The sequence below is a fragment of the Electrophorus electricus genome, chromosome 6 (genome assembly GCF_041902795.1).
Source record: "Electrophorus electricus isolate QZ-2024a chromosome 6, ASM4190279v1, whole genome shotgun sequence".
Taxonomy (NCBI): domain Eukaryota; kingdom Metazoa; phylum Chordata; class Actinopteri; order Gymnotiformes; family Gymnotidae; genus Electrophorus; species Electrophorus electricus.
This window is the reverse complement of record NC_137502.1, coordinates 32,369,687-32,384,555: the sequence shown is the minus strand read 5'-3', so window position 1 is coordinate 32,384,555 and position 14,869 is coordinate 32,369,687. Positions and strand designations below refer to the sequence as shown.

Genomic DNA, 14,869 nt, shown 5'->3' with positions numbered 1-14,869 from the left:
AGTGTATGTGCGGTAACACTCACATCCACCCGGAGCACGCCGGCCGCATTCAGAGCGTGTGGTCCAGGCTTCAGGAGACAGGCCTGCTGGGCCGATGTGAGGCAAGTGCTCCACCTGCTGGCCCAGTTGACAAATTATACAGTCAACATGAATATTTACACGCTGTTTCCATCTGCCCTATTCCAGAGTTTATCCCGGGATAGATGTAGTCAATTTGAATGATGTCCCTTTCAGAATCTCTGCATTGCATTCCTTTACATGTTTCCTACTACTTTATAAATGTATGTCTACGTACTGTGTATTGGTGTTAGTGTCGATGTGTTTGTTTGTGTAGAGGATCCGTGGCAGGAAGGCCACCCTGGATGAGATACAGATGGTGCACTCTGAATACCACACTCTTCTCTACGGCACCAGCCCTCTCAACAGGCAGAAATTAGACAGCAAAAAGCTCTTAGGTAGGGATGTGCGTGTGTGTGAGTGTGCGCGTGTGTGTGTGTGCGCGTGTGTGTGTGTGTGTGTGTGTGAGTGTGCGCGCACGTGCATTTTCTTTACCATGTGCAGTCTCCACCATGTTGGTTCCACTAACCCAAAAATGGGGTCCTCCCCTGAGCACCTCAGTCCGTCCATAAAAAGCTTCCCTCGCTCACTTCCGGTCTGCTGCACCGCTCAAGTCAGACCTCCACTGACAGACGCTGCAGTATTTTTAGACCCTAGACGTTCTCCCACCCACACCTCTGAGTCACCAGCAAAAAGTGAGAGTGGGAGTGTGTGCGAGTGTGTGTGTGTGTGTGTGTGTGTGTGTGTGTGTGTGTGTGCGCGTTAGTGTGACAGTTTATGACCAAATGTGTGTGAGCACGTAGGCAAGTGTAAGTGTGTGTGTGTGTGTGTGTGTGTCATAGTATAACTGAGATCAGCTGTGGGTTGTAACAGGGCTGCTGTCTGCCATCATTTCCCCCTCTGCCTAAACACCATCTGCACTGCTACGAGGTGTTTTGACCCTCATCTCTCCCTGTACACCGGGGGGAATTACATGGCATCACCATCCAACCAGTCCAGTCGGAATCGCACGGAATGTGTGCAGACTTGATACTGAGGGAGGAATTGTGTGAGCAGGTTGTGTGAAAACTCTGTACTTAGTGTGTTTGTAGCAGAGAGAGACCACCAACCTCCTCATGATCTCTCTCATATCTCCAGGGCCGATCAGTCAGAAGATGTATGCGGTGCTGCCATGTGGAGGAATAGGGGTGAGTACAGTCTGACCGTTCACCCATCCTGCCACCCCGTTGCCGCTCAGCCGTAGGCCCAGGCGACCGCGGGTGGTGGCGTCAGCACGGTGTGCGGTAACGTAGCACTGCGGCTCTGTCCCTCCCGCAGGTGGACAGTGACACGGTGTGGAATGAGATGCACTCATCCGGCGCCGTGCGCATGGCCGTGGGCTGCGTCATAGAGCTCGCCTTCAAAGTCGCTGCCGGGGAGCTGAAGGTAGCCGGCACGCCCCGAAAACACGCTCAGATGAGCTCAGAAACATAGATGCACAAACCAGGATAGCCTACTCACAGACACATTTGTATCCAAAACGGCTTACAGCCAAGGCAATGTACAGTGCAGGCGCGTCACTGAGCACAGAGGTCAAGTTCACTGCCAGCGTGGCCCTGGTGTTTGTTTGTGCATGTGCGTTGTCTCTTGACCCCGATTTCTCTCTTCTGTCTCTTTCTCCTCGTCTTTTGGATGAACAGAACGGCTTCGCGGTGGTCCGTCCGCCCGGACATCACGCTGAGGAGTCCACGGCCATGTAAGTGTCAAGGTCGAGGTGCTATGTCATGCTTAGTGAGGGAGGGGAACTTGACAGACAGACAGACAGACCCCTCTGATTAAGCACCTGCAGATATTTTACGCTGTTATTGTAAAGCTAGAGCCAGAAATGGCGAAGGGGCGGGCTCTGAGCTACAGAAACCGAGCTTATTGGCTGTACTAATGATAAACATGTACTCCGCGCGATGGAGTGATTGCAGCCTGGTGAAATAATCTTTTGTTTTATGATAAAGCTCCTGTCACAATAAAACCAGCCAGTCAGATGGTTTTGATCATCTCTCTCTCTCTCCTTTAATTCATTCATTCATTCATTCATTCATTAGGGGGTTCTGCTTTTTCAATTCGGTGGCCGTCACAGCCAAACTGCTCCAGCAGAAACTAGGCGTGGTCAAGGTCCTCATCTTAGATTGGGTGAGCACTCCGCCACACACACACACGCGCACACACACACACACAAACAGACAAACACAGACTGTAGGTGGTAGAATGACAGAGAGTACAAGTTTGATTGCTTTATATACATATAAGATACAACCAATCTGATCCAACTGAAGTTTGAGTGTTGTTGTTAAACAGTTTTCTGAGTTGACCGACACCATCCCTGAGAGGATGAGGTTTAGGGCACTTCTGTAACCTCACACACATCCTGTTTCACAGGACATTCACCATGGTAACGGGACTCAGCAAGCCTTTTACAATGACCCCAATGTGCTCTACATCTCCCTGCATCGCTATGACGACGGCAACTTCTTTCCTGGCAGCGGAGCCCCTGAAGAGGTAAGAGGGAAAGAGACGTGTGCATCAACCCTGACCTGACCTGACCCGACCTGATCTAAGGAAGCACCCCCCCCCCCCCCCCCCCCGGCACTGTGAGAAGGGCTGCAGACAATCTGTCATGTATACTAGTTTGTAACTCACTCACTCACCCATGTTTAGAAGGATGAAGATTGTCCACAAGGGGGTGCTGTTAGCACTCAAGCGTTTGTGTGCGTCACTGAACGGGAGGAATCTCATGTTGTCTGGTAACTCCCATCCAGAGAATGTCTTTACCCCTCGCTCTCTCTCACTAACTCCCTCTCTCTGGGCAGGTTGGAGCTGGGTCCGGTGTGGGCTTTAATGTGAACATAGCCTGGACCGGGGGAGTTGACCCTCCCATGGGTGACGTCGAATACCTCTCTGCCTTCAGGTCAGAGCGCCCCGTCTTGCCCCAGACACCCCACACCACGCCCCCACACACTCCTCACAACCCAACACACTCCACACCATGTCCCCACACACACACACACCTGGCTTCAGACCCAGATAGGGCTTCTCTTTCACACTACTCCACTTTAACACTCTGCACTTGAAGCACCAGGAGCTACAAAAACCTTTTTAAGTTTTGTGAGGTCCTGCCACTTCAATAAACTGTAGAAAAGGAGAACTTTGTTTTGCCCTTAGACGTTGCTGCTTTGACTTTCCCATGATATTATTCTTGAAAAATTAATACTGCTTTTGAGAGAGAACAATATCTCTCATTTCTCATTCTTTCATGAGTTCATTTCTGAGGTCTGGCTCGGTATGCCCGCGTCTGCGAGTCATTCCAGATGGGATGCGGGGTTGTTGAAAGTCCCTCTGTTGCTCTGTGTGTTACGACAGGACGGTGGTGATGCCCATTGCTAACGAATTCTCCCCTGACGTGGTGCTCGTCTCGGCTGGCTTTGACGCTGTCGAAGGCCACCAGTCCCCTCTAGGTGGTTACAACGTCACCGCCAAATGTGAGTCAACTAAGCCAGTGTGTGGATGCAATAGAAAATGCTTGTGATGCTTATTCTTTGCTTCGAGAGTTTAGCATTGTTATATTAATTCGGATGTACCAGGATCATAACTGTTTTGCAGTATTACTGGGTTGTTGGGTTCCTGTGTGGTATTATATTTTCAGTCTATAGACAGAAAATGGCATTACACCAACACTCTCAATAATGTAGTAATGATTTCCTCCCATATAACAACTTTTACTTTTCCCCCGGTTGCCTAACTGAACGTTGGGATATCTATCTATCTATCTATCTATCTATCTATCTATCTCTCTCTCTCTCTCTCTCTCTCTCTCTCTCTCTCTCTCGCTCTCTCTCTCTCTCTCTCTCTCTCTCTCTCTATATATATATATATATAAATCTCCCCCATTATGCTGTTCACCCACAGGTTTCGGGCACCTGACCAAGCAGCTGATGACCTTGGCAGGTGGGCGGGTAGTCCTGGTGCTAGAGGGAGGTCATGACCTCACAGCCATCTGTGACGCATCTGAGTCCTGTGTGGCAGCATTGCTGGGAGATGAGGTACTCACCACCCACAGACACATTCTACCTCACTCACCACCCACAGACACATTCTACCTCACTCACCACCCACACACACATTCTACCTCACTCACCACCCACACACACATTCTACCTCACTCACCACCCACACACACATTCTACCTCACTCACCACCCACACACACATTCTACCTCACTCACCACCCACACACACATTCTACCTCACTCACCACCCAGTCATATTCTTTACTTTTTATACACATATGATAATTTTCTATTGCATATAAACAACACATCACTAAATACAGAGGCCATTAACAACAGTAGAACTGTAACATTTATCATCGTCCCTCAAGTTCCATTACATACTGTGTGTGTGTGTGTGTGTGTGTGTGTGCAGTTGGATCCTTTGCCTCAGGCTGTACTTCAGCAGAAACCCTGTCCAAAGGCTACAGCTTCCCTTGAGAGAGTCATTGAGATCCAGAGTAAGTGAGAGAGAGAGAGAGAGAGGTGTGTGTGTGTGTGAGAGAGAGGGATGTGTGAAAGAGAGGGATGTGTGAGAGAGAGGGAGTGAGAGAGTGAGAGAGAGAGAGAGAGAGAGAGAGAGAGAGAGAGAGAGAGAGAGAGATGAGGGAGGTGTACTCTTCCTTGAGGTTAGTCCAGATAGTTGTGCTCTCTGATGTAACTGCTGTGTGTGTGTGTGTGTGTGTGTGTGTGTGTGTGTGTGTGTGTGTGTGTGTGTGTGTGTGTGTGTGTGTGTGTGTGTCTAGGTAAGCACTGGGCGTGCCTGCAGAGATCTGCTCCTACAGTGGGCCAGTCCCTCTTGGACGCCCAGCGCCGCGAAAAAGACGAGGCGGACACAGTGACAGCTATGGCTTCCCTCACCGTGGACACAGAGCAGACAGCGGCCTCCTCACAGAGCAGCAGGTACCGATGGCACGCACACACACACACACACACACAGATAATGCCCTTGGACAGAGAAGAGATGTCAGAGCTTGCTTCTATAGCTTCTCATCATTTACATGAGATGTGAGGAACTACATCTATAAATGTTTCATGCCTCTTAATACTGGGCCTTAACGCAAAGGTGTTTAACCTGCCTGAAGATGAACATCTTTAATGTGTCTCAGTTGAAGCCCATCATAGTTGCGTTTACTAAAATATTGCTGACGTACTTAATAAAATGTTAACTTAATGACCCGGTCAAACCCCGCCACTCAGGACTGCTGAAGAACCAATGGAGGAGGAGCCGGCATTGTAGGAGGAAACGCCGAACCTGTCACCGCGGTGACTTCAGTGTCCACACCTGCTTGGCAAGCAACGGTCACCCTTGAGCCACGCCTCCTTTTCCTCCACCCAGCTCTCTGATTGGTTCCCTTGGTCCTTCACTCGTTTCCGGGTGCCTGACGGACATGTGCGGCGCCTGCCCACCTTTGCTTTCTCCAGACGTCCCAGAGCAGGGGGCGTGCTCAGCGTAGGGAGGTGGGGCAGCCGACCGGAGATCCACACGGGAGATCCGAGACCGGAACGTTTTTCGGGAAAGGCCTTGGTTTTATTTTTTTTGCTCGTTTCACTGGACAGAGGGAGCAAAAAAAGAAAAGAAAAGGAAGACAGAGAGAAGGAAACAGACAGACCGACAACGCTGGAATGTTGTCACGGCAACGGTGGGGGGGAAAAACACTTTGTACATTTATTGTGCTTTATACAAAAGATGTTTGAAATGGAAAAAGCCAACAAGCAGCAAAAATACACACACACACACACACACACACACACACACACATACATTGAAACACAAAGTTCCTAAGAGGGTGAACTGGGCTGTTTTAACCCCATTAAACCTAGCTCTCTTTTTGCGAACAGGCGCTAACCTCTTGACTGTCCATCGTGTCCGTTGGTTCGTAGACTCGTTCATATGTACAGTATCCTGTTGAGATGAGCACACAAACACTTGATCCTGATATATTTACAGACATGCACACGTGGCTTCGTGTATGCTGTAGAAACGCGCATACGCCGAGGGGAACACAGTTTCCCTTTGTCCATTTCTGGCTCTACACGGAGGTCAAGGCCACGACCTCTCGGCACTCAAGGAACGCTTCCCTTGCCCTTTGACCTTTCTGTTGAGAACTTTTGTTGGATTTTATTGTTGGTTTTTTTTTTGGGGTTTCACAGAAGTAAAGAACTTTTTTCTTCTTCAGAGGGCATACACGTCACTGTAACTATGACAACCACACACGCTCCCTCACTCGTTCCACTCACGCACTCGTTTCCGCTTGCACACAATGGCAGTGCGTTGACTTAAGGACGCGGAGAGTGGCTGTTGTAAAGGAGAAAGGGTTCCAGTGTCTCTCTGTGTCTCCGCAACAAGCGAACACACACACGCACGCACGCATGAAGACGGCTGAAGAAGAACCCGGTGCCTTTTATACTACAGAACACATTTGAAACACACACACCTACCACGTCAGACATGCGCAGTGCTCTCTAGCTGCCGTGGCGTTTTTGTTATATTTAATTTCCCCCTCACTTTTGTCCAACTGCCTTAATTTTTGAGAGAGCAGCATTTTGAGCCTGCGTCTGGTCAGCACAGCGGGGACCTGAACCCTCTCATTCTCCTCTCCTTCTTTCAGGGTGTGTGTGTTGGGCTCAGAGGTTAAAGGTCAAGGCTCTGCCTATGAGCCGCCTTCTTGTTCTTATTCTGATCCTTGTGTTTTTAGGTTTTTTTTGTTTGTTTTTTTTTGTTTTTTTACTTTTTACAGTCGCATGTTCCATGATCTGCTCGTGTGGAAGTACCAATGATATGGTGATGATGATGATGATGATGACCAACTATTGTGTTTTTTTTTTTGTGGAGTTGTTTTTTTGTACATAATGTGTTTGGCTCGCCTCTCTCTTTGGAAGTCTTTGGAAGTAATAATGAAAACTTGGTTTTCCTTAGGTTTTCCAAGGACTAAGTGTCTGTGGTCACTTTTATATGGAAAAGTTTCCTTTTTATATGAAAATTCAAAAGAAAACCAAAACAGCCCTCAGTATTAATCTGCTCGGTTGGTTTAAAATATTCTGTAGGGAGGAACGTGTGTAACACGCTGGGGCAGATCTTTGTTCTTTATGTTTTTTCTTTTTACAAGTGATGTTTGTGTTGTATCATTGCACGATGAATGTGGCATCAGGGTTTTATGGGATTTGTGTTACTGTTTAAAAAAAAAAGTTTCCAATTTTTTAAAAAACATTATTCAATACAGGCAATAAGGTCTACCACCACTTTGGCTTCAAACACTTCATCACTCTACCACCTCCTGACTCGACTCATCACTCTGCCACCTCCTGACTCCACTCGTCACTCATCCCCCTCCTGACTCGACTCATCACTCTGCCACCTCCTGACTCCACTCGTCACTCATCCCCCTCCTGACTCCACTCGTCACTCTGCCATCTCCTGACTCCACTCATCACTCATCTCCCTCCTGACTCCACTCGTCACTCTGCCACCTCCTGACTCCATTCGTCACTCTGCCACCTCCTGACTCCACTCGTCACTCATCCCCCTCCTGACTCCACTCGTCACTCTGCCATCTCCTGACTCCACTCATCACTCATCCCCCTCCTGACTCCACTCGTCACTCTGCCACCTCCTGACTCCATTCGTCACTCTGCCACCTCCTGACTCCACTCGTCACTCATCCCCCTCCTGACTCCACTCGTCACTCTGCCATCTCCTGACTCCACTCATCACTCATCCCCCTCCTGACTCCACTCGTCACTCTGCCACCTCCTGACTCCACTCGTCACTCATCCCCCTCCTGACTCCATTCGTCACTCATCCCCTTCCTGACTCCATTCGTCACTCTGCCACCTCCTGACTCCACTCGTCACTCATCCCCTTCCTGACTCCTCTCGTCACCCTTGCACCCTCTGCAGGACGATCAGCCTCCTTCGGCTCCTACAGCTTTACTACTTTGCTTACTCTTGCGCCAGATCTTATTTTCCTGTTATTTTACACATGTATGGCGGACGGCGTGTTTCTTCAGCCACTTTGCAGTTACCTTTAAACAGCACGGCAGACCATTCCTCTGTTTTAGCGCAGCCGCCTGTAACGTCCAGGACCTGCCTACATTCAAGGCAAGAAAGCGCATTAACACTGTCAGAAGATCTCTGGCATTTTTTGGAGTTTCAGGGGTGCACTCGACCCAAAACGTCATGTGCACATTTATGTTTAACTCATCCCAACACTTTGAGAGACAACACTAAAATTCTCACACATCTGTATACACACACAAACACACACACTCCAGCATACCTCCTCAGTCTGGTGTCTCGTCTCATTGCTTTGCTGCCAGGTGTTCTTCATGTTGTGGGTGTAGAGAGTGTACATGCTGGAGTACACGCTGGAGTACACGCGGAAGCTCTGGTGCACACACTGACACACACATTTCCTGACTCTTGCTCTACTTCATTCATTTGGAGTCGGAAATGAACACTGAAGAAATTTTTAGTTTCAGCTTTTGGAAATTCAGAAGTTTAGACTTGCATCTTTCTCTTATTGTAAATCTTTGAAACATTGTCTATTCGCGCAGACAACCTCCTAGCCTTTGGGCAATAATTTATACTTGTATATTGCACATCTTTTTAACATTTGATGAAGTAAGGCCAGTTTCTGTAACACGCCGCCCTCTGCAGAGAACGGTGTTAGCAGTTAATCCACATGTCCCATTCACGTTGTTCAAAAACACTGAAGTTACCCCTCACAGTCACTGTGTCCTTGTTTACTGTTTGATTGTGGTCATTTGCTTGCTTGCTTGCTTTCATCAGTGAGACGGTTTGTTCGTTTTCATCAATGGTCTCGAGCTTGTGCGTAGGACACTTGTTTTGTTTGTTTTAAAAAAAAGCTAAACAAACAAAAAACACACACTTGGCTGAAGCTGGCCACTATACATTAAATCCTGTAATATACAAAGAGAAACCTCCCTGGCTATATGGCTACAGGTTAAACAGTCCAACAGGAACTACTGTGACCATGTTTTGTAATGTTTCAATGTGGCTCACTGACCATCGCAATTTGTGCATAGTTTTGTATCGCAACCTTGTATGGCATTAAATGGTGGTTGGCTGTGCAGTTGGTGGTGAATGAAGAGGTGGGGGACTGTTCAGGCCCTGTCCTTCTGAGAGAGGGAACGAGAGCAATAGTCAGAGAAGGGGGCTTTTTTAGAGGAATGTGATCCTATCTATGGCCTCTGCCGCAGCAGTTTCTACGATTTTGTTTTTCTAAAATGAATAAATAATGGCAACAAATTTGAAGAGGGCCTTAAGATGGACAGTGAAAGACCTCTTTGTGCGCAAAGGATTCTCAACAGTCACCATTGGAGATAGTTTTGTTGTCGCTGCCACACTATTTTACTATTCAGTAAATATGTATATTTATTGATATTTCATATGTTGTGTATATGTCGTGCCCTATGATTGCTGAGGTTCAAAGAGTACTTGTATATTTTTTTGACTTTTTGGAACGAGAGGTTGTGTGTCTCCAATAGTCCCTCCATTGCGCTGGTGTTCTGTCGCCACTACGTGATTGGATGTTTGAATATGTGTCTTTTAACCTTACATTTTTAATATTCTCTCTCGCTCGCTCGCTCTGTCTGTCTTTCCTCTGCTCATATTGATATGCAGAAGTTGAAATTATCAAAGCACATTCCTTAATTTCCTTGTTTCTCTTTTTCGATGCTTTCATGTTGCGACAATACAAAGGTGTGTGTATACTAACTGCTACACACGTGTATATAGAGTGCATATATGTGTACACATGTGCAATACACGCTATTTGAGCAATCTATTACTGTGATTATAATTCATTAAAAGTGCTGTCCCTTTGAGTTGCATTGCTTTCATTGTCTCATGAAGAAATTAATTAATGCTGACACCATTCATGGTAACGCCTGTGACTTTGTTTTTGGTTATTATTCACATTATGTAGTACTTGGTTCTGGTGGATTATGTGACTGCGATTAATTTGACTTGGTGTCATGGGGGATGGGGGGTGCAGGCCATAATTGGGTGTCCCACTTTACTTATTTGTGTTTACTCCTGTCTCCTCTCCCTTTCTGGTCAGCACATGAACGCTGCTCTGTGATGAATACTGTTAAAAGTACCTGCATGTGCGTTTACAGTTTTGTGCACTGACCAGTTACAGGAATAAAATGACAACTACCAATTGTTTGATCAAAAACGGATAGAACAGTACATCCATGCCGTCCTTACGTATTGGTGCCACTCACCACGCATCAAAAACGTCTTTCTTTCCCAGCCATAGCAGCGTGAGACAAAGTCGTGCCATGTGACTGCTTCATTCATACCCACGCTGACGCATACCCCCCCCCCCGTGACGCGATTACGCACGTTTACGTAATAGCGACTCTCCGGGTTCCTGGCGGAGAAGATGGCGACTCCTGGACCGGGGGAGTATTTTAGCATCGGAAGCCATGTCTCCTGCCTTACCTGCTTAGGGCAGCGCTTGCAAGGAGAGGTCATCGCTTTTGACTACCAGACCAAGATGCTGACTTTGAGTATCCTTTTGCTGATTACGGATTTAAGCTTCACGGCTGCAGGGTGCAGAGAGGTGTGTGGCTGGTTAGCCAGCTAGCTTTACCAAGTAACGTTGGCTAGGGATCCGCGCAAGCGTGATTGCGGCTAGTGAGCTAACGCTAGTGAGCGGACCCTAGTTTCTTTAGACTTCACCCGACAACCTCGCTGTGTGGCTCGCACGCCCTCTCGTTTGATTCACGTGACGACTAGCTGTCAGTGGCTCCCGTTGTCTCGTGCGGTAATCGTGCGCTGCTCCTCGTATCATAACATGAGCGACGTTGGCAGGGTTTTGGCCAGCTAGCCACACTCAGCCCGCCTCTGGTTAGCCTGCTTGGTTGGTATGTGAGCGGGCTAATTACTCTAGCTAGTCAGCTGGTTAAACCTCACAGCTGGCAATAGCTATACGTTCATTGTGAAGAAGCTGGCCGGTTTGGCACAGTGGAAATGTATCCGCGGGTGGGTCTCCACAGCTTCACTGAGGTTTTGCTAACTAACTAGGTAGCGGTTAGCTAGGTCGGGTCCCTAGTTAGCTAGCGGTTAGCTGGGTACACCCGACTCCGGCTAGCTGGCTAGCTGTGAGCTACATGTGCAGCATGTGTAACAAGCATGCTGTTATAGGCAGGATCATGAGTCGGTCGTCTTTCAACCGTACCCCTGGTTGTCGGTAGTTGTTTAGCTGGAGGGATAAACCTAGCGCCTTGGTTACCCTGCTTATCTTAGCAACTGGCTACGGGCAGGATATGGTCTTGGTCTCGCGGCGTCAACCGTAGCCGCGAGGGAATGTGCGCGCGCCGTGGCGCGAGCTCTAACTGTGCTGTGCAGAAAGGGAGTGTGGCCTGCGTTCTAGACCGCTGCTAGGACAAATGTCCTCGGGCTAAGGAAGACAGTTGACGGTGAATTAGCCAGCCGTGTGCTGTAGCTCAGCAGTGAGGTTACTGAGCCGTAGGCAGTAGCCCTGCAGTGAGTGCTGCCCAAGGTTATTTCAGACTTCATCTTTGTTGGTCATGAAGCACGTACAAAGGTGACCTGTGCACGTTTGCCACCGCTTCACACATTGTTGAACTTTATACCCGCCTCTTTGGTGACGGGACAAGCATATCATGAGGGCTTTTTTTTTTTTGCCCCAGAGGTTCGAGGCTAGAGTTGTCACTTGGTGTAGGTGTACAGTGACCCTGGCACTGTACCAGCACGCATGACCACTAGGTGGTAATAGAAGGCCGCGGAAACTAAAAACTTGGACACGCTGTACTGTTTAGAGAAGCGGGGAAGAGTGTGCGGCTGTTGCTGCTGGCCTCTTCAACTCACTTCGGGGGGCGCAACCATATTTTTGTGGTATGTAATAAAACAAAAACTGAACAAAAACCTTTTTCAGTATAGGGTAAATGTGACAAGTAGCTGAAAGTTTATGAAAGTTGATGACTCTAGAAATGCAATTATGATTGAGTACAACTTGAGCAATTGAGGGTTAAGGGTCTTGCTCAGGGCCCCAACAGTGGCAACTTGGCAGTGGTGGTGCTTGAACAAGCAACCTTCTGATTACAAGTCAAGTTCCTTAACCACTGAGTTACCACTGCCCTGTACAGGCTGTGTGTTTGACATCACCTGTTTGCGGCGAGCATCAATCTGAACCCAGTACTGATTCTATTTAAAGACCTCAGCACTGCAGTACACACAGGAGCTGTAGTTCTCCCATCACAGTGTAGCAGTCCTGTGGGTCAGTGCATGCATTTGGCAGGAGTTTCTGTCGCACGTTTTTCGCCTTGACTGGCCATCTCCAGAGTGCACGCCGTCCAGTGGTAAGCCCAACCTCAGCGACGTGGTTCTAGTCAATTTAGCCTACGTGTCGGACGTGGACGTCATCACCGACTGTACCGGGACCCCTCCCCCGCTGGCGTCTCTTAATTTTAACAAGGTAAATCCAGGTGGGATTATCACACCCACTTAGGTAGGCTTCAGCAAATAGCTTTGCCATTACACTTTACTACTGATTTGTAGCAGCTGTTTGAGGGACACACTTGATCTCAAGTTCACTGATGATTCTTCCTGGCTACAAGCTTTTGATACATCCTCACTCTCATGGTGCTCCTCCCGTTCCCCAGCTCACGAACAGAGCTCGCGCAGAGAAGGAAGACAAGCTGTCCCAGGCTTATGCCATCAGCGCTGGAGTCTCGCCGGAGGGCCAGCAGCTTTTCCAGACTATTCATAAAACGTAAGTGACAGCTAGCCCCGTGGAGCAAATGGCCGTGGTTTAAATTGGTACCACGCTGCTGACGAAAGTCAAGTGTAACGATGTGTTTCCTGTCAGTACAGATCGATAGCACAAATGTTCTACTTCTGCTTATTTCAATCTGCACCATACACCAGTACATCAGCCTTCTCTGTATGTTTCTCGAGCGTTAAGTGGCTGATTTCACTAGTTCCTGGTTGATGCTTTTCTAGACACGGAGCGTGCTTAATCCTGCATTGTGTATTAGTTTTAGGTGAGGATCCTGAGCTGTCTAATTTAGCCTGAAATTAGGTCTGGCATGTGTCTGAAGATTTGGACCACTGCACTTGTAGAAGATGGCAACGGAAAACCAGGAACGCCAGTCACATCCTGTTTGATTTTTCAAAGTGGCCCAATCTTCTGTGGCCAGGCGTCCAAGTGTGCAAAACTGATGCTGCTGTGTGGGTGGGAGGCATGGCCTTACTCAGCCCCTGTCATTCACTGCAGCAGTAGCCAATCGTGGACGTCTGTGTGTTCTTCCTTGCTGGTGGGGCGGTTACCATCATTCTCCGAGTGCGTTGGTCTGCCCTCCGTCGCAGCACAGACAGCAGTTTGAAGAGGTGGTCTTGGCATCGCATGCCCTCACCCCAATTGGTTGGTAGCTGTCATGTGACGGGGTGGGGGAGGGGTAGCTAGATGGTGAGTGGGAATTGGCATAATAACTACACTGGGAGAAAAGGAATTACACATTTAGAAAAAATATATAAATAATAAGGTATGTTGCTGTTTTTGGGTTACTGCCCTGTGAGGTAACTGAGGTAGCCCTACATTTCTGATTGGCACGCTCTGTGAGGTAACTGAAGTAGCCCTGCATGTCTGATTGGCTGTCTCTGTGAGGTAAGTCAGGTAGCCCTGCATTTCCGATTGGCTGTCTCTGTGAGGTAACTGAAGTAGCCCTGCATTTCTGATTGGCTCTCTCGTTTCTGTGCCGCAGCATCAAAGAATGCAAGTGGCAGGAGAAGAACATCGTGGTGATGGACGACGTTGTCATCACTCCTCCATACCGGGTAGACAACTGCAGGGGCAAGGAAGGAAGTGCTTTAGGGCACGTCCGGAAAATAGTGAGTCCCACCAATCCAGTTCCAGAAGCCTCTTTCTTCCAGATGATTAAATTTTGCCACCAAGATAAATTTTTCTTTTCATGCATTTTTTAGAGTTATAGGCCTGCCGTCTGTACTCACAGCACCGCTTTACTTTCTGCCTTCCCCTGCAGGTGGAGAAACACTTGCGTGACTTAGAGAGCCAGAAGTCCGTGCAGCGAGCGCAGCAAACACAGAAGGACTCTGCCTTGTCGGCATGAGCGCGAGCCTTGCGCGAATGCTGCCGGCAGGCTTTGGGGTTCCCTTTGGTTTCAGGGTTTTATTTTCAAGCCGCTGCCCGACCCAGGCTGAAGTTGACGCAGCCCACGTGGTGCACGCACGATCCTAGAAGTCAGGAGAGGGAATAAAAACAGCCACTGAGCGTGAAAGAGAGGGCAGAGTAAAAGCCCTGGGTTTTTATTTTATCCATAAGAAATAATTCAACGTGCAGAACTTTGTGACCACCATTTCATTTACACCTGGCATCAAACATGTGTTCTCCCTGTCCATAGGCTCTCTGAGGGCTTACCGACACTTACACGCCCCATATGTACAAAGAAACGTCATGGTGCATAAGCCTGATCAGTGAAAGTCGCGTTCAGTGTTCTGCTACATCTTATCCTCCAACTTTTATTTTCCTTTTTAAACGACATGACTTGAAAGGTACTTGAGAAAACTATTAAGTTATAAAAGATTTTGGCTCGATTACTGTAAACCAGTCTAGGTGGAACGAGTGGTTTATTTTTCTAACAGTCGGTGAAAGTGATGCGAATGCTGTGTGTGAGTGTAAGATCGCGTGCATGCACGTGAGAGTGAGTGAGCGAGCGAAGG

At 48.2% G+C, this 14,869-nt stretch overlaps 2 protein-coding genes across 9 annotated transcripts in view; both read left to right on the top strand.

Annotated features, from left to right (window-relative positions):
• The window catches only part of hdac5 (histone deacetylase 5), a 62,968-nt gene extending 52,984 nt beyond the window's left edge, over positions 1-9,984 (top strand). For all 8 annotated transcript variants that reach the window (XM_027021818.3, XM_081716534.1, XM_035525003.2 and 5 more), the window contains 13 exons: positions 1-101; positions 335-455; positions 1,195-1,244; positions 1,375-1,482; positions 1,737-1,792; positions 2,136-2,223; positions 2,470-2,589; positions 2,901-2,998; positions 3,451-3,569; positions 3,997-4,130; positions 4,512-4,596; positions 4,882-5,038; positions 5,336-9,984. The exon at positions 1-101 is cut by the window's left edge and continues 33 nt beyond it. In XM_027021818.3, the coding sequence (XP_026877619.2) occupies positions 1-101; positions 335-455; positions 1,195-1,244; positions 1,375-1,482; positions 1,737-1,792; positions 2,136-2,223; positions 2,470-2,589; positions 2,901-2,998; positions 3,451-3,569; positions 3,997-4,130; positions 4,512-4,596; positions 4,882-5,038; positions 5,336-5,375 (1,277 nt within the window). In that variant the 3' untranslated portion in view covers positions 5,376-9,984. The remainder of the gene's footprint in view (positions 102-334; positions 456-1,194; positions 1,245-1,374; positions 1,483-1,736; positions 1,793-2,135; positions 2,224-2,469; positions 2,590-2,900; positions 2,999-3,450; positions 3,570-3,996; positions 4,131-4,511; positions 4,597-4,881; positions 5,039-5,335) is intronic.
• Positions 9,985-10,508: 524 nt separating this feature from the next.
• lsm12a (LSM12 homolog a) lies at positions 10,509-14,756 on the top strand. The gene is made up of 5 exons (XM_027021836.3): positions 10,509-10,674; positions 12,472-12,605; positions 12,793-12,902; positions 13,894-14,020; positions 14,173-14,756. Exons 1-5 carry the CDS (start codon positions 10,548-10,550, stop codon positions 14,257-14,259), a joined length of 585 nt encoding a protein of 194 aa, XP_026877637.2. The 5' UTR covers positions 10,509-10,547; the 3' UTR covers positions 14,260-14,756.
• The last annotated feature ends 113 nt before the right edge of the window (positions 14,757-14,869 follow it).

Coding starts and splice junctions, on each gene's coding strand:
- lsm12a (XM_027021836.3), top strand. CDS start 10,548: ATGGCGACTCCTGGACCGGGGGAGTATTTTAGCATCGGAAGCCATGTC. Junction 10,675..12,471: donor GACCAAGATGCTGACTTTGA/GTATCCTTTTGC, acceptor GGCCATCTCCAG/AGTGCACGCCGTCCAGTGGT. Junction 14,021..14,172: donor TAGGGCACGTCCGGAAAATA/GTGAGTCCCACC, acceptor CTTCCCCTGCAG/GTGGAGAAACACTTGCGTGA.